Source organism: Sprattus sprattus, assembly GCF_963457725.1.
Source record: "Sprattus sprattus genome assembly, chromosome: 5".
NCBI classification, from domain to species: domain Eukaryota; kingdom Metazoa; phylum Chordata; class Actinopteri; order Clupeiformes; family Clupeidae; genus Sprattus; species Sprattus sprattus.
The window spans coordinates 24,339,116-24,357,649 of NC_137924.1; the positions used below are offsets into that span (position 1 = coordinate 24,339,116).

At 44.8% G+C, this 18,534-nt stretch overlaps 1 protein-coding gene across 2 annotated transcripts in view; it reads right to left on the reverse strand.

Annotated features, from left to right (window-relative positions):
• LOC308365883 (leucine-rich repeat flightless-interacting protein 2-like) overlaps positions 1-18,534 on the reverse strand; it is a 41,102-nt gene that overhangs the window by 19,977 nt on the left and 2,591 nt on the right. The window contains exons 2-7 of one of the 2 annotated variants that reach the window (XM_080839499.1): positions 7,732-7,818; positions 2,732-2,749; positions 2,332-2,379; positions 1,374-1,418; positions 867-917; positions 581-628 (exon numbers count right to left, since the gene is read on the reverse strand). In XM_080839499.1, the coding sequence (XP_080695625.1) occupies positions 581-628; positions 867-917; positions 1,374-1,418; positions 2,332-2,379; positions 2,732-2,749; positions 7,732-7,818 (297 nt within the window). The remainder of the gene's footprint in view (positions 1-580; positions 629-866; positions 918-1,373; positions 1,419-2,331; positions 2,380-2,731; positions 2,750-7,731; positions 7,819-18,534) is intronic. The other variant, XM_080839500.1, reaches the window with a different exon arrangement.

The following is an 18,534-nucleotide window of genomic DNA, read 5'->3' on the forward strand; positions in this document are numbered from 1 at the left end:
CCGTTTATAAAAGCAGAGCATGTTTAATGGTCCCAAAAGGAGATGGGTGGATGGACACTGATATGATACGATATTACAGTCTGAAGTCTGATTTATTACTAGCACCAGAAGTCAGGCCCTAAACCCTCTTTTCTACCTGCTGAATCAATCTGATATATGACATGCACGTCTAAAAAGTCATCTTGCATCACAATTCTATTTGTTGATATAAAAAAACTAAATACACAATTTAGAAAGTCAAAGAACCTAAAATGGCCATGGGATAACAGCTTCTACCTAGTATCAGCTTGTCCATCAAATATGTTTTGAGGGTACATAATGTTTTCATCTGTTGACACTGTGCTATCTTTCCTGAGATCAGAATAAGAACGTTCATTGGCCAGGTCATTGTTTTCACAACCCAAAGGAGCCTAAGACTCTTACAGCAACATCAGAACTTTATTTAATCGTACTGTTACCCTTATTTGTACATCAAAAACAGTGACTCGCTGGAAATCACTGGAAGTTAACATAATTGGTATCCGAGTCTGCGCCACAGACACAAACCACACCACACTGCGATTACGGTGAGTCTTTTTACCCGTTCGCTGCCGAGTCCTCCATATGCCCCAACAGCATCCACATCCGACTGCACAGAGGGAAAGAGGTTTCACCATGGGAGCCATGTGCCGGCACCCCACAATGACCAACCAACCACATCTCACACAACTGAATCTCACACACACACTTGTAGGTATATCTGGTTGTGTTATAGAATGGACCCGGCAAGAGAGAGAGTGGGCTTAGAAGCATCTGAGAGAGATGAAAGATGCTGTTCTGAGTAAAACTGAGCAGAGCCTGTATGACTTCAACTTAATGAAACTTACCCGTATACTCCCTCGGCTACTAACAGACATCCGCTCCTCATCATCTGAGATCTGGAGAGACAGAAGGGAAGAGAGGGGTGGCCCTTATTAATACTGAACAGTCACAACAGAATAAATAAAACCACGTAGCTGAGGTCTTACCTTTCCACACTGTGCATAACTGCATCTAATGGTTGTTTTCCCCTGCAAATGTTTTCACTGCACTACAGATATAAACTACGCTGGACACAGCAACTAAATGTTTACGAGCATGATCACCAGCGCTCAAAATATAAGCTTGCTCTACTCTACTGATTTGGGGAATCCATCAAAAGCTTTAGTGTACATTGCAGATGGGATTAAGTTATCTGATCCTAGAAACTGATTGAAGCAGAGTAACATTCACATCTAACCACCCAATAGATAGTAAACGATGAATCAAACACATTTTAAGAGGGGGGAAGACAACATAGAGGACAAGAAGGGATGAAAAGCAAAAAGGGGTGGAAAAAATGGAGGGATACAGACCGAGGCATGTCTCCGCGTGTGGCGAGAGTACCTCTCGCTTTCCTCCTACAGTGATGAAGGGAGGACATCAAAGAGAGGTGGAGAGAGAGAGGTCAAAGGTAAGGAATGAGAGTGAATGGAGGTGGAAAAGGGAGATGCACACTCAGGAATGCAGCACACAAACACATGCAGATGTTCCAACAGAAGGTTGTTGTGCTTCCAAGAATCCCCTCACAGGGCAACAGACCGTAGACTTATTTCTACCTCGGACATAAGCATTATATCATGCCAATGAATAAACAGTGACTATGAATCACTTAGACCCTAGCATGAACCCAAAGAGGAGCCTTGTTGTATGTACCAGCATGTATTTATCTATCACCTGCTAAAGACCTCCCACTGCTCTAAGTCATGCAGCATGCAGAATACAAGGGGCAAATCTCAACTGCCAATGACAGCAGTGAATACGTCTGATTACATTCCAGAATGGGCTTATTGTACCTTACAGTACAGTCCCTATGTCACTGACTGAGAACACATAACAAAATGTGTGGTGCTTGTGGTGGAAAGCACAGTGAATGACAGTGCTTTGATTACATCTGAAAAAAAACAATCCAGAACAATCCATAACAATCCAGCCCTGATGCTGACGCAAGTCTTGAAAGCATGCAGGCCTTCAGGCACACTTCCTTGGAACATTGACTTGGATGTCTACGCATCCAAACCCAAACAAAGCGCAACTTCAAAGCCTATGCTAAAAACATACAGCTCTCAGACATGCATGTGCATGCAGACACAAACACATGCATCATGGCTTGTTTTCTGCAAAAACAAACAAACACCACAAATCGTTGCTTTGATTCTTAAACTACACATAAACAACGTGAGTGTCAATGGCATATGGGTAGGGGACATTTTTCAGGAGCATTTAGCATTGCTTTGACATCAAACACATGGAGTTGGTGCAGTTTTACAGTACCATCCATTGCTCAATGTCACCCCATTTGTTGTCCAATCCGGAGTACTTCTGAGGGAGGAGAGAGTGAAGAGAGAAAAGACTACAGGCTCAGGAGAAGTCAACCAGGAAACAGACAGGTGACAGAACAAGAGAGGCCCCAATGGAAATATGTGATAATAAGAGCATACAGTAGATGCCTGTGATTTAAGCACATGATCACACGATGAAATAGAGCAAGATATCAAATAAATCTAATGCTTGCTTGAGGGACTCTTGGAGCTTTCTCTCTGACAAAGACATGACAAGGAAATAGGAAATGCGACACAATTGTCTCTGTTCAGGGAGGGAATTGTTAAATGGAGGCACAGAGTTGAGAACATTCATGTGAAATAGGGGGGGTGGATGAGAGGAAGGGGCCTACCTTCTGGACCTGATAGATCTACAGCCCAGGGTAGCACAGCCGCAGGACAGCACAGGATAGCACAGGATAGCACAGCCGCAGGACAGCAGGGGAAACACAGAGAGACGAGACGAAGGAAGAGAAACAGGAATGCAGAGAGGAGTGATAAATGAAGGGAAACATCAATGAAGGGAAACATGTTCTAATTCAGGGGGAAAAGAGGAAAAAAATAGTGAAAAGACAAGGTAGTGAAGGGCACTTCTACTTATTTAGGCGCTGGGTGGAAGCATGTTATCGCGTGGACCCGAGCTGAACAGTCATACTGTTAGAAACGGACACACATTCATATTCGAGATCTCAGCACAGCATGTGACCTGGTTGCCAAGAGACCAAGATTCTTTCCACGCCTGGCAGAGGTTTCAGTCAGTGTGCTGCCAGCCGTCGCCTGACCTCTGTCACCCCTGTCACCTGAGGGGGGCCCTCCCCACCCTCCCAGTGACAGCTGCCTGTCAGTTTACCCCTTTCCGGAACTTGTAGAGTTTTATAACTTGCTGCAGGGCATCGGGGGAGCATTTCCTCCTGAATCATGCTCGTCGCATTAAACATGCGGGGGCTTTGCAGTCATTCCAAAACCTGACTGCAATGAGGAATGACTTAAAGTGAAACCACTCACCCAAAGCAGCTTATCCATTAACAACTGATTGTGGTAGGTGGAGAGGAAATTAATGAAAAACCAATGCGGCACAATTGTTACCTGCTTTTAAAAATCTTACTCTGCACCTAAGATACCACCAATGCATGCGGAAGCCAAACCTGTCGATGCATTTCACTCAGTCACCCACAGATGCAGCATGTAGGGAAGCTTCCACATTGTCGCATTATCCTACTGAATGTGAAACAGCAGGAAACCCCTGATATGATCATATTAGTGAGGATGAGTGATGACTATTATATTAAGACAGTAAAACAATTTTAATCCATTAATCCAAAACGGAGAAATGAAATTCCACTCACCACCCGCACGTCGAAGGGATTCTTCCAGTGAATTGAATTAAAGCGTTGATCCTATCATCTTCTTTCATCTAAGAGCTTACCTTGACCAAACGCTATTAACTCCTCTCATTGGGGCTTTGCCCAGACTTGATAACCCTGTTGGCAATTCCCACACAACAGGACTGGTGCCACAGTGGTCTTTTAAACCGGCACTGCAGGATGGCTCACCATTAACAGTAAGCCAGGCTATTCTCACGAACACTAAGTGGACCCCTCCAGCACAAAAGCTTTAGGTACATGTAAGGTATAGTCGCTCCAAACCTTGCTCTCCTTCTAAATGTCTTAACAACCTGCCATCATCTTCATTTGAGAGGTACTTTTCCTTAGCCCTCACGTGAAAAAAAAGAGGCACAACCACAGCTATGCACAACTGCCCTGATGAACAGACTCTCTTGCTCCGCTTTCTTTAATGCCCTCAGCCTGTACAAAGCAGATGATAAGGTGATCAGACATGAAGTCTTCTGGCTGTCCTCCACAGCCTCCTACTCGTCTTGATTCATGCCCACATTTCGCTTACAGTGCCACCTCTGCTACCCCATCTGTCTTCATTCCCATCTCACCCTCTGCCACCTACAATGCCAGTGTGGCACCGCTGACTGCCCCATTGCTTGGCCACAGAGGCCTTGGCGCAACCTTGGAGCTAGCTCTACGCAGCACATTCTTTGGCTCTCCATCTAATCTCAATCCCAAAAACTGTCACAGTCTTCTCTGGCTCAGTGCTTCTGAAGCCAATTTGACTTGCCGTTGCTTTACCCTCGAGTTCTGCTGCTGTTGTGGTTTGGCTGACCACTTACACTGCCACTTCAGACATATATAAGGAGGTATCTTAATGAGCACTCCATCAAGAGATTCAGAAATAGAAGCCGCCAAGGTTAAGGGAACTTAATGGCTTAAAACTAACACAACTGTTCAGACCACAACCATGACTGACCTACATTTAACGATTACAATGAGCTAAGTTCCAATAAAGCCATTCAATCCGATTGTTTCCTTGAAAATCAACATGGCTAACAACACAACAGATCAATAACAAGTCGAATGCTGTTCATCAACTACATTTCAGTTTAAACCCACTTGAAATTCCTTCTACCTATTCATGGCTAGAATCAGAAACAGACAGCTCACTTGGAACTGTACCAACACCCTGTCACAGCAGGCAGGTCACTCTTGATAGCCACCTGCTGAGAAGCTAAACATGATCCTGGTCACTGTGCTGCGTATGACCCACCTTCCTCAACAGAGGGGTACGTGGGCGCCCGCTCAGCGCCGCCCGCGTCCCTCGCCCCGCCAAGCGCCTGCCAGCCGTCCTGCCGAGCTTACGGTGCCCTCCCTCCCCCGCCAGGTCCGTGCCATGCGCGGCAGCGCGGTCGCCTAGGGAGCTGTCTGGCGCAGGCAGACAGGGAGATCCGACGGGGAGGCTGACCGACGTCGCAGTCACACAGAGAAGCTGATTCCTCCCAGCAAGTCCCCCCACAGGTGGGTCCCCGTCGCAGAGGTGGCGTGTATAAGCTCCTCTACCCAAGGAAGGGGCAGGTCTCAGGCTGAGGTCAAGTCCCTCTTCATGGGGTCTTTTCCAACATGTAGAACGTCAACACAGTTTCGTTGAGGGTTTTCCAGCGAGTCAAGCAAAAACACGCTGTGGGGCAGCGCAAAGAGCACAGCCTGCTAATCTGCTTTAGGACTTGGCAGGAGGTTTAAAGCTGCGCGCGCACACGCGCGCACACACACGCACACACACACACACACACATACACACACCGTGCATACAGTACGCACCCAAACACTGCCATACACCTCCTGATCACACTGGTCTTAACCCTCAGCGATGGATAATCCCTAGAGTGTGACTGTATATGTGTGTGTATGTGTGTTTGTGACGAGGTGTGTGTACATCAGGATTACATAAGGATGTTTGGTGATTACCCATATGCATATGTTGGCCAGTCAAAACAGAGTGATCCGCTCTGGGAAATGGGCTTTTAGAGAGTGCTTCAGCTATGGGCGCTACAACTGAAGATTACAGGGTGAGAATTTAAAGAAAAGTGGGTTGGAAGGAGATGTTGTTGTGTTGTGAGGACTTCAGTGGTGTGGTACTTTATGAGGCTGGGTTTAGGGGTGTGTACTCCACACCCCACTCTCAGTGTCCATACACCTGTGTCAACAAGTGACCTCTTCTGGTCCTGAAACCAGCTGCCACAATCCATGGTTCTGATTCACAGATGGTGGACATGGTACTTCTACTTGTGGTTCATTCCAGTTCATACAGAAGATGTTCAGTGGGATTTATTTCAGGAGTTTGTGTTGGCAAGGGCAATACCACAAAAAATAAATAAACAGGGTTTTGATGAAAACACGTTTACCCTTTGGGAGTCTAAAGTGGTTACCAGAGTAGGAATTTGACCTGCTAAAATGCTTTGGCATTAATCTACCGGTATAAACAAACCCAGCATATCCTTGCTGACTATCCCCCTTAATATTACTCCTCCAACCATCAGCCTGTGCCATGCCTCCTTTAGCAAGTCTGAACCATTCTTCTAGTTGTTATCTTACAACTGGAGTCGATCAGTGTTGTGGTTCATAGAACAGACTCATCAGTCAGTGGCGGCCCAGTGTTATACTGCGTTACTCCGTGTCACATCACACACCATAACCCACTAGAGACAGCCCTGCTTGGGTGGAGAGGTCCAGTAGCACACTGTGGAGGCACAAACTTGGACTCCCACACCCACTGACATTAACCAAAGGGCAAGAGACAGGAGTGGTTACTGAAACATGCTTCTTTGCAGCTGACCTCACCCATCTTACGCACACCTTCCAAGGAAATCATGACTCAACCCTCCACAGAAAAAGAGCCCCTTCAGACTCAGACTTCATACTAGAGCAGTGGAACCACTAAAACAGCCCATTATTCATTAACCAATGCCTGACAGAGGGAGGCCATAAAGAGGTATTTTAGAGATCTGAAGCTCTGCAAAGAGACATCCCCCGCTGGCTTCTTAGTGGCCAGCTGTCCCTCTACAATCAGACAGCAACACAAACACAAACAGGGGAGCCATCAACAGACCGCACACGCTGAACCCCCTGCCCTGTGGGGACCCCGCTATAAAATCAACAGCCAGCAACCACTCAATGCAGATTGAGAACCACACAGAGGAGGTACTCAGTTTTGGGGGGATTATTAATTGTGAGTGCAGGTCCAAACAGCTGCACTGGCAGAATAATGGCTACACTAGAAAACCCAAAGGCTTAAAGGCTGGCCTTACAGATATAAGGAAGGATGGATCAAGAAAAGGGGTGTCCTGCACAGGCCATTACGATTCACAGTTCAGACTTTTTTTGTGATGCTAAATCTCCGAACATCCTGTAGGAAAAGTGTCCATATCCCTAAAGGCCAGAGGAAGGGATAAATTACATTGCTCTCTGACATCACAGACTGCTCAAGTCAATACTGAATGAACTTGCTTTCTGGGGCCGAGGCCTGAAGTGTCATAAAGCTAGTTCACCATGTATGTCTCAATAAAATTGACAAACACAACTGAAAATGTAAAAAAAATGATTGTGAAACCACTCTCCTTTTATGTTTTAAACCTGACTTTATTGTGAAGAAAGCCTATATTTGATTGACTGCTGAAGTAGACTGTACTGAATTCCACTGCATGAGGGAGAAGGGAAGCTGCATGTATACAGTGGGCACTAGGCCATTGCTAACTATGATCTGTCAACACTGTGACCGGTTTGGCATAAAATGATGGGATATCATGGAGCCTGGAGCAGCACATTAAGAAGGAATATGATCCATTTAGAGGTCCCAACAGTATCACGTCAATTGAAAGCACGGAAAGGTTATTTAAGGTGCTGGTCCAAAAGCTTGTGCTTATGTGTGTGGTCTTGTGAACCCAAAGTGTGTGTGTGTCTGTGTGTCTGTGTCTGTGTGTGTGTGTGTGTGTGTGTGTGTGTGTCATAATCACCTCTTTCTGTTGCCTCTCCAGCTCTTTCATGCGGATCTCTCGGGCTTCTGCCCTCGCTGATCTCTTGGCTGCCAACCTGGCCTCCGCCTGAGATGGAGAGAAAGAGAGAGTGAGAGAGAGAGAGAGGTGGAGAGAGAAGGAAGAGTGAAAAGTAAGAAAGGTGGTAAAAAACATGAAAAGGTTGGTTAAATGCCAATCCAGACAGGCTGCTGAATTCAAACAGAATTAAAAACAGACTTTAGTTAGCAATGCACTAAAAGCTCACGACTTTGGCATGGGATAGTAGTGATTATGAGCCCAGTAACACCTAACATCTGGACATTTTCATGAATAATCCACTAACAGCAAATCACTTTTATTGAAATTGTGTCTACAATTAAGCACTTACAAATGTTTTAATAAAAGATTCCTAACAATCAAACATCTGTTTTAATATGATAATTACATTGAAATAAGTCAGTGCTCCTCAAACACCGCCTGGTCACATGCAACCCATATAACATCTAAGCTCTTCTCAGTGTATGTAAATCAAGCCTCATCTGTTCTGTAGCCAGGCATCTTAGCAGCTTGATATTGCCACGCTGGACAAAAGCACCATTTGTTTGGTGTCTCATTGGGCCCTGAAGATTCAAACTACGATAGATGCCAATGCGTTAGAGCATTGTTTTTAATTACAGGTAATTTTACTGTATTCCCCCATTTAATACACATGCAAAATATTGCTTGCTTGTACTATAATGATACTATAGTGATTCACAGAGGAGAAATCATAATTATAATTATTATTATTAATATTATAAGTATTATTACTAGTATTATACTTACTTACATTTTGAAATCACTACTAGTGAACATATCATGCACTGACCACAAACTGGTACTAAACATGTGTTGATACCTTCACCCACAGAACTCTCAGGACAACGTGTTGTATAGGCTATTTTTGTGCTAATGAATAGTTGACCTGAGTTATGCGTATAAGCAAACAGTGGCTCGTGCAGCAATGCTGCAGCCAGGCCTGCTAAAAATATCACCATACAGGAAACTGGCAGAGTGTAATCCAGTGGCAGTGTGTGGTTCTGATTAAACACGATATGTGGAAAGTATCACAGAGCCTTGAGTACTGTTGCATTATTATTCTTGGGGAATGTCCTGTGTTTTTAACCAGCACTCACAGAGGCATGTGTGTGTACCTTAGAGAGCGCATCACAAAAAGCAACTTGGCCACTCCGCAGAAAGCACACGCTGTCTTTTTATTTTACGCTGAATGTTCTAAAACTGCGGCCAATCACATAATCAACCCCAATCACACCCTCCTACTGTACTTGCAGAGGCGCCCACATATGAAAGGAATCACGAATTGAAACGCAATAGAATGGAATGGTGCAACCGTGACCAACAGAAGTTTAGCAGTCAGGAAATCCATCCTAAAGGCATGTTATCAAACAGAGAGCTATTGCAGGGCTCTTATTCTACACCCACCCAAAACTACTGTACCTGTTCAGGCAGGATGACAAACCAAGTCAGTGTAGAAGCAGAAACACAAAGGGGGGTGGATGGAGTGAACCAGAGACATAGAACGATGGACAAAAGAGATCTTTGCTTAAACATGGCACCAATGAACAATGCTGGGGTCTGGAATACTGCTTCCATTGCGTCTCGTTCTTTATGCCACGACCCTCCCATAAATGCATTAGAAGACAACGGGCAACTTGTCACTTTTTTAGTTTTGTTTGAGGATTGTGCGGTTGGTTTCTAACGTTACATACCAGGCCACGTTGTTATGTGCAGGTTGTGACGAAATAATGCCTAAACTGGTGCTAACGTGTTAGTACATCTGCCCCATAGAGAGTAGTCCAGAGATATAGGTTTATTATTACAATTTCATTTTCATGTTTGTTAGCTCTTATATATGAACCGTTCTTGTTATAAATACGGAAATGAGCAGTGCTGCTTGGAGTGTGGTATATTTACGGGCGATAATACACATGTCGTTAATATATTTGTATGCCGTATATCTTTAAAATATATAGATATAGAATTATTTTCCACGCATATCGATTTTCAGTGTTAGAGTCATTTCTATATCGGGGTAGAAAGATGGTTAAACTAAAGCCCTGAGGTAGCACCTATCCAGATGTGTGTGTATGTGGTTCCTATGGACCAAAGAAAACACCTCAGAAAATGTCAGTAGTCCGGCCTGTTATCTAATCCCGTATGACAGGTGTGTGTGTGTGTGTGTGTGTGTGTGTGTGTGCGTGTGTGTGTGTGTGTGTGTCTGTGTGTGTGTGTCTGTGTGTGTGTGTGTGTGTGTGTGTGTGTGTGTCTGTGTGTGTGTGTGTCTGTGTGTGTGTGTGTGTGTGTATGTGCACACATGCACGTGTTGTGCTTATTCTAAGCATGCTCTCTGATCTAGAGGCATAATTACTTTACCACATGTCTGTATGTTTACATGCTTATGTTAACCAACACACATGTTTACATGAGTATTGGTTTTACATGAGTGATGGATAGTGTGTGTGTGTGTGTGTGTGTGTGTGTGTGTATTTGTCTGTGTGTGTGCGTGTGTGCTAGGGCAAGCATGTGTCTCTGAGTGTATGAGCATTTGATTTAACTCCTGACGAGTAGGAGCAGCTCCTTTTAAGGAAAAGACTCTGTCTGTGCTCAAGTGAGTGTGTGAGTGTGTATGTGTGTGTGTGTGTGTGCATGAGTGAGTGAAAGAGAGCACTTCCTTCCTGTTACTGACGGCAGCAGAATGTGGAGGGGGGCCAAGTGGCCTTGAGGCGGAGACAACTCTGCTCTCGTCCAATCAGTGATGGAGTACTGAAATGACCCTACCCACCCCCTTAACCGTCAGTTTCCTCAGAACCTCATGCCAAAGTGCACATTTGTATACCCTCACTTATACCTTTAGACTACTTAGATACTTTCATACATGCATTATTGCTTTCTTGAGGTTAACCTGTTCTGTTAGCCAGCTGCTCAGTGAAACTCTAAATATCTATAACCCATCTGTTGCCCGGCATTTCCTGTGCTGAGTTTTCAGCCGCACAGCTACCCTTTGACCCCTGACATCACCCTATCTGGCCCCCTCCACCTCGGCATACAATGTCAGTGTCTCAGGGACCAGCCTTTCCTGGCCACCCTTCGTACGGGCTTTCCCAAGGAAGGAAGCAGCTGCCTGGTTCCAGATATATCACACTTCTGGGAGCCCCACGATGCTGAAGACACATCAGACATAAACAGTCTCTAGGACCGAGTCACAAGCTGGTCACAAAGGAGCTTTCTCTTAGCCCTCCTCCCTCAATGGCATGACTCACACTGGGGAGTCTCTCTCTGCTAATGAAGCAAACAAGATACCGCTTGCATTTAATCAAGGGACTATGGGCGCATTCGTACTCTGGGCATACCATAATGTCAGGGGGAGACTTAACCGTGTGTCTGTTTTTTGGAATGTACAGAAAGTTCAATGCAAACTTTGTACTTATCGTAACAATTCAACATTGTGAATTTATGTATGATACAACCTTGGTGTGGATGCACGCCCACATAGGTCTATATACATAGACCGACTCTAATCCCCTCATGGTAACAGCAATGTGACTGCAGTGTGATGGACAGTTTAGTTAGTCCATGGTCTGACACTCAGTGGTCAGAGTCCAAAGAAAACAGCCAGTTAGTGGGCCAGGAAGTGATGACATCCTGAGCGGGGCCTGTCCTCGCCAGAAGCTTCATCAGCAGAGAACGGACACCACGGCACTGCCACTAGAGAGCACACTTTCCCATGCAGACGAGGGACATGGAACGACTCAAGTTCCAAGGAGGCAATGAGTACAGAAGGAGTATCCAACTGTCAGCATGTCTGTTCATTTCACAGAACCAGGTCATGTACACTTTAGCGTGTCTGCACAATATACGAGATCAAGTATTTTACACAACATTGTATACAATATATACAATACAATATATTTCATTACTGTGTATGGCATTTTGGAATATTCTAAGTAGTTGAGAACAAATATATAGTCTACTACAATTTCAACTGGGATCAGGCACATTACAATAGATGGAGACTTAATCAATACATTTCTTTGAAGTCATGAGACCCATCTTGTGATGATGGTGCCTTTAGGCCATAAGCCAGGGTATAATTTATTTAAAAAGAAGTGGGAAAGCCAAAGAAAATAACAAAGTGACCAAGTGTCTTTTTCCCCTTTGATTTGTTTACTTTTAATAAACTCTCTGTAAAATGTCCAACTGCCATTTTGTTGTCTGAAATGAGACCTTTGTTTGGCAGTTCCGTCTTCACAATATCCCTACTCAAACCACAGGGAGCAAACAACTCCAGGCAACTCCATGTACTCAACGACCCCCCCACCTCCCACCCCCCTGACGGCCCCTGCAGTTCATGGACAGGGAGCAGTGATTCCTGGTCTAAAGGCAGCATTTTGCTGTGGGAGGTCTCTGACGTCCAGGCAGTCACACATCAGACCCTCCCGCTCAAACACAACAAAACTCAACGACAGCGCCTGTTGCTATGGAGCATGACAAAAGCACTGTGTGCAGGAAATGCGTACAAATATCTGAACATCTCAGACTAGACATGTGGTAAAACCTGTATTGTTAAGTCTACAGTGTTCTGTCTGACACACTATATGACAAGTAGGGCAGAGATGTATTAAATCCCTAAGATGCCAGAAATTGGCTTGTAATATTGAAAGCCAATGTAACACTGAAAAGTTTGAGTTGAGTTCATGTTTGGTGCTTCCGCAAGAACTGAGCACAAAGGCCTGTTTGCTCATTCGCACCCTTCAGCCACTCAGACAGTGAACTCATTCACAAGTCGTCATCACACCCTTTCCTGCTCCGCTCATGGCTAGAGACCACAGCCCCGCCAGAACACACTCACTTCAGCAACACAATCTATAGCACACACACCCCGTCTGGCGTATCTGCATACTGCAATATGCAGTTAAGCTATCAGCGCACTGAAGGTCTCTGGAGGCCAGCACACCTGCGGAAACACAAACACTCACACACACACACGCTATTTTCCTGCATTTCTCCAAATAGAGCATGATGTCAGTCACAGCCAGCATATGGAAGCATGTGTCGTCCACGTTCCCACACCTCCTTAAGCCTGATGCAGTGGTCCGAGGCTCATGCCCTCCCAGACACTATGCTCGCACCTCTGCCTCCCCTCCCCTGCTCCTCCTCCTCCTCTCGCTCCTCATCCCCCGCTCTTCTTGCCAATTCTCGTTTTCTCCTCCCCTCCTCTCTTCTCCTCCACAGCTATTTTTACTGACCTAAATGGACCAGAGCTCTATAAATTTCCAGAAAACGTTCTAATTCAGCCCGAGTTCTGTTCTGTGCCTCATCCTCCTGGGCCCTGGAGACCTGGTTCAGTTACACTGCGGTGAAGGTACAGTGCTGTACGCAAAGTGGGCCTGTAACGCAGGCTCCTTCTTCACAGACATGGCAGTGGGGAGAGAGGTCCATGCCTGTGTGGTTCAGACACAGCAGACCGCAGGTTGGTGGGCGATGACACAGTACATACAAGACACAGCAGATCCACCACAAACGGGCTGTCTTCCCTCCTACCAACATTGGGCTGTATGCTGCCTGTGCTGCCAGCAACAATATATTTGATTAATCTGTAAGTGTAGAAAACTCTTCTTATCCAAAATGGCACCCTGGTGTGGAAAAACTGTTCTGTTCCTGAAGACAGTCCATCCCATAAGTACCATTCCCCCTGAGTAAAGGAGTATGTCTGCGACTCTGCGTCCTTTCATTCTTAGAGCCCTGGCATCTGCTGACAGCCACAAGAGAGTTTTACTATCATGGCGGAAAAATGCCACAGAGTGAAATGCCAAGTCACCCAGTACCCTCTGTCTCACCACTCTAAACTTAGGGCACGCAGACGAGACAATGGGCGGATGCAGGAGAATTCCCTCGCATGGCACTGGAGCACCACTAAACCTTTTCACAGGCATGAATGTGCAAGGCCGGGAAATGCACTCTCACACAAACACACACACACACACACACACACACACACACATACACACACAGGAGGGCCCATTTTATTTTCATGGTGACTCTGCCAACGCTTGATTACGGGTTCATTTGCGACAGACTTCCCAAACTCTCAGCAATCAGGGAGGTAATTGTTCCAGCTCTTTTTAGGCTTTGTGCAGCAGCAACAACAACAACAACACGGACACACCTTTTTCATAGCAGATTTCAAAAGAGAATTGAGTTGGATCTGATGAAGTTATGTGAGGTCTAAAAATATCTCTGCCCCACCCTGTTTGGTCAGACATATAAAACAATCTGTGTCCCACCGAAAAGGCTTGAAAGCTTTCATTATGTCAGGCTGCCATGTCAAATAAACACATATCCCTCTTCATATTGGAAGTATACCCAAAAAAAGAACTTCTTGTTTCCAAAGGTCTGTTTTTCCCTCCATGGCCAAAATTAGCACTGTGTTAAGGACACGGTCAGATAAGTGAGCCAGACTGGAAAAGTTAGGCAGGCAGAAAAGAATGCACCAGGCACTGCACCCAGCTGCACAGAATACCCCACAAAACCAAGAGAATATGACTATAGAGGGTATACGGAGATGACACTGACTAAATAATGAAAAGCCGAAAAGTTATGACTGTTATGACTTGAGGCTCAGTTTTCAGCAAAGCCACTTTTCTGACTATAAGACAATGACTGCACCATCTGTGGTGACCATTCCCAGATGACCTAAAAAATGATGTGCCTTCAAGACATCTCCATTGTTCGTGGTTTACCCAAGACTACATAACCTGGGGCTTTTGACACTCCCTCACAAGTATGGGGAGAAAGGCACACTGATGGAGAAACAAAGAGGGATTTTGTATCCTTGCGCTTTGGTACGAGACGCCAAACTTCTAGCTCCTCAGTGGAGAGGGAGAGGCACATGCAGCCTGAGGGGGTGGGGATGGCCCAGCATGAGTACCATTGTACTTGTACAGAGTATACAGTATGTCATGTTATGTTGTACTATGTTATGTTATGTTATTGTAGGTTGTTGTGCGGTGCCTAGTCTTAAGAATTTCAGTGCCCAGTCTGACCCTGTGTTATTCTTTGCATCTGACAATAAAAGACTTGTAACTTGTAACTTGTTATGAAACAAGGTGCTGGGGCTCTGTGAAAGAGGAGAGGATGCCAGGTCCTGTGTTTGGCCCCTTGGCGTAACACTCTCAGCTCGTGTGGGAGTCAAGCTCTCAGGCGTGGTGTTTTGAGCTCCACTTTCGGAGAACATGGCACTGCACTCACTCTCTCGGCTAACTGGGATGCTCAAGGAGCCAGTGAGGCCTGTTTAGATGAGTGGCCTCAGGAAGTTGCTCAAGTGTGGTGAGGAGAGATGGAGAAAAACAGGCGATTGCTCAGATGTGGCGATGTGAGAAGGGCAGGGCAGTGGTTCGGGTTCCTCTTTCGTAAACTTGTTTCCTTCCCAACTTTGGTCTTACTACTAAAACCTCATGGGTCCACACGCTTGTGATTTCCCACATACGCTTCAGCTGCATGATTAGATCTATGAAACATGTCTGGCTTACAACAACTAGAACCACAGCTGTAAAACGGAAAAGATATCATTGCTAAAAACAACCCTTATAAAGTAAAAAAAAAAAAAAGCGATAACACAGCTATCACAAGGCACATTTCAGAGCCACCATTTCTAACATGTCACTGAAACCATATGACTTACAGCTACCTGGATATCTATCAAGGCTTTTTGTATGAGAGGGTGCCATCTGAAGCCAGGTATGCCAGCTAAGACAGCTAATATGTCACACAGGCCATATCATACTCCAAGAAGAAGAGCACAATGGTATTGCATCACGGTGTGTGGTGTCAGAAGCTAGTAGCCTTGGATCATATTGCAGTCAAAAGGAAACCATGAGAAGTCTGGTACATAATGTCGGCTGCTGAGGTCAGAGAGAGGACTATTTCTCCCACACAATTTAAACATTTGCCACATGCAGACACGGTCCTGTCAAAGATATGGTCCAAGGTCACAGACACAGCCCTCAAACTCGTTGCTGGGGCATTCCATTCTTGTCAGCAAACAGTCTTATCACATATGGCCACTAACAATGTGACCATGTACATTCTGTCTCAGATTTTCTCTATCTTGCACTCTTTTTTAAGCTCAATTACATAAAACAGACGTCAAACGCAATTTGTATAGAGCCACATTCCACCAGGCCTCAAAACAGAACTTGTAATGTGTAATGCTACATAAATCACAAGCGGAAATGTTAGTTTCCAGCAACACAATAAGCCCAGCAGCTCCACAATGTTCAGAAGTCATGGATCACACCCAAGTGTGCTTGAAAGCCTAGCCTTTCAGGCACACTCCATTGATTTGGAAGGAGCCCCGAAAGTTCAGCATAAACAGGAAGACATTCATGATAACAATCAGTCCCTGAGCCACGTCATGAGGAGGAAGAAAACCCATAGTGTGCCCACATCCTTATATGGAGAGTTCCCACTCTATGTGGTCAGGACAGCCAAACAACATTCAAAGGGAGTTTGAGTGGTGGGACAGGGGGAGGGTGTTTTATACAGATTGGTCTACATTACAGTGAAGCAGAGCTGTATTTGTCTATGTATTTAGGTTTTTTCCCCAGTTTCTGTCGTACATGTTGCCCAATTTTCAGATGTTATTCCTCTGAACTCCAGTAAATCTTAAAAATGTACATGTTCATTCAGCATTACTGCAGAGTGGAATGGTTGTTTGTTTAGAATGTTTTACAGACATTCCAGTCACACTGCGGCACACTGACTACTGTTCTGACTCTAATGAAAGCCAAGCCAAACCACACTAAACAAACCATACACACTCAAAAGTGAACTGATGTATAGATTTATTCCCTGTACGGTATCTTACATTTGTTTGTTTTGAATCGTTGGCAAACATTCAATGTCTCTCAAACCCTGTATATCACTTTAGCATTGCATTGAAGCTGTAAGCAGGTTGTGCATGTTTCCCTTCAAATGGCTCAATGTGTCTTCCCATCTCCACAAGACAGACTGTTTTCCACATGATAAGAGGGTCACTGATCCCCTGCCCCTAATTCTGCTGTTCAGACTAATCCGTCTTAAAACACCATGAAGCTGCTCTTCAACAGCCCGGCAATTTAGTCAAACTCCTCAGCCTAATCCAGCCACCCCCAGAGCCCTCGGAGCCAAAGAGACATCCCAATCTACAGACGGGGAAATAGCAACCTGATGAAGAGTCTCCACACAGATTAGCATATAGGCCATAATCCTATAAAAGTTTATTACAAGTAATATTATTTTATAATATTTAGTTACTATGTAATTATATGTGTTCCTGTTATAAATGTATGACAATAACTACGTTCAATTCTAGGGTCAACTCCATCCGGAGAACCTCCAGAGTTCCACTGGATGGGGATGCAGTAGTTTCAATGTTTACAATGCTTAAGAGAGAGGGAGGATAATTAATTAATCTGCCATCCCAACGGTTTAGCCGACACAGTCTTCCAATTACGGCTATCATTCAGACGCAGTTGGGCTTTTCGACGGAATCCTTCAGTCTCACTGCACCAAGCCAGACAAATTTCCACTTGTAAATCTATGCAAGATTGGCTTTAGGACCCGTTCAAGATTTAAGAACACAATCTGATTGGATAGAGGACTGCTAATAACACACATCACAATCCTCAGAATAGAGCTTTCTTGTTCAATTCTAGAGCACCATTTTCAACATGGAAATCATATAAGAGCACAGCATTTTACTGTACATCATCAACCCCATTATTCCAAGCACCATTTAACAAGCATGATTGTGCAAATGGCCCTGGACAGGAAGTTCATAACTGCTGTGCTCTGTGGAATTCCTTTCCACAAATGGAATGGCCTCTCTGGTAATGACTGAAAACTCTGCCTTTTCTTCTCATACTTGTCCGTTTCTAAGAAACATTGAATTATTTCCAATAATGTTTTAGACCTACCCCTTTCCCCTATGTGTGAGACACAAAATCTAAGACATGCATATAAAAAAAGAGATATTTTAAAGATCCAGTGGTGGCTGTACGGTTGTTTTCTTCAATCCTTTATTTGTGTAACCTTCCTCAACTGAAGCTTGTATTACAACCAAACCATTAAGACACTTCACCTACTGCAAAGTCACTACATGTTGGTGTCAACAGGCTCTGAAAATAATACCACTTTGACACTGATCTCCTTTGAAGTGGACAGAGAAAACATCACACCCACAACTTTATAACCCAAGCAGTAAAAAGAAATGGCACTATATTTCATATGGTCATGTTGTTCAATAAAATAGGGTTAGGGCTGGGGTCGGATTGTTCACAACAATAGGGTTGGGGCTGATTACAGTATCTATAACAAACCCTAAATCCATGTCTGGTCTTCGCCTCTAACTTGTCATACATCAGAAACATGGGAAATCAAGTGGTAAGCAAGTTGTAAGCATAGTACATAAACCTCATCAAAACATTCTTTCCTGTTACGCATAAGGAACACACCATCTCACTTTCACTGCTCAACAGCCTCCACCAGCTTTGCCCTGGAGACAAACACATAGCTGTTCTAGCCAGACAGGCTACCCTTCAAAAAGCACAAATCTCCAACTTGACGATAAAGAAACCTGGACATTCCTCCACAACCCAGTTCAACCAGTTCCAGCTGTATGTCTCCACCACTCTCAGCTGACTCTATTCCCTACATTCCCCTGAATGATAAGCGTCCTCCTCTCATGCGCGCAGCCCAGTCACA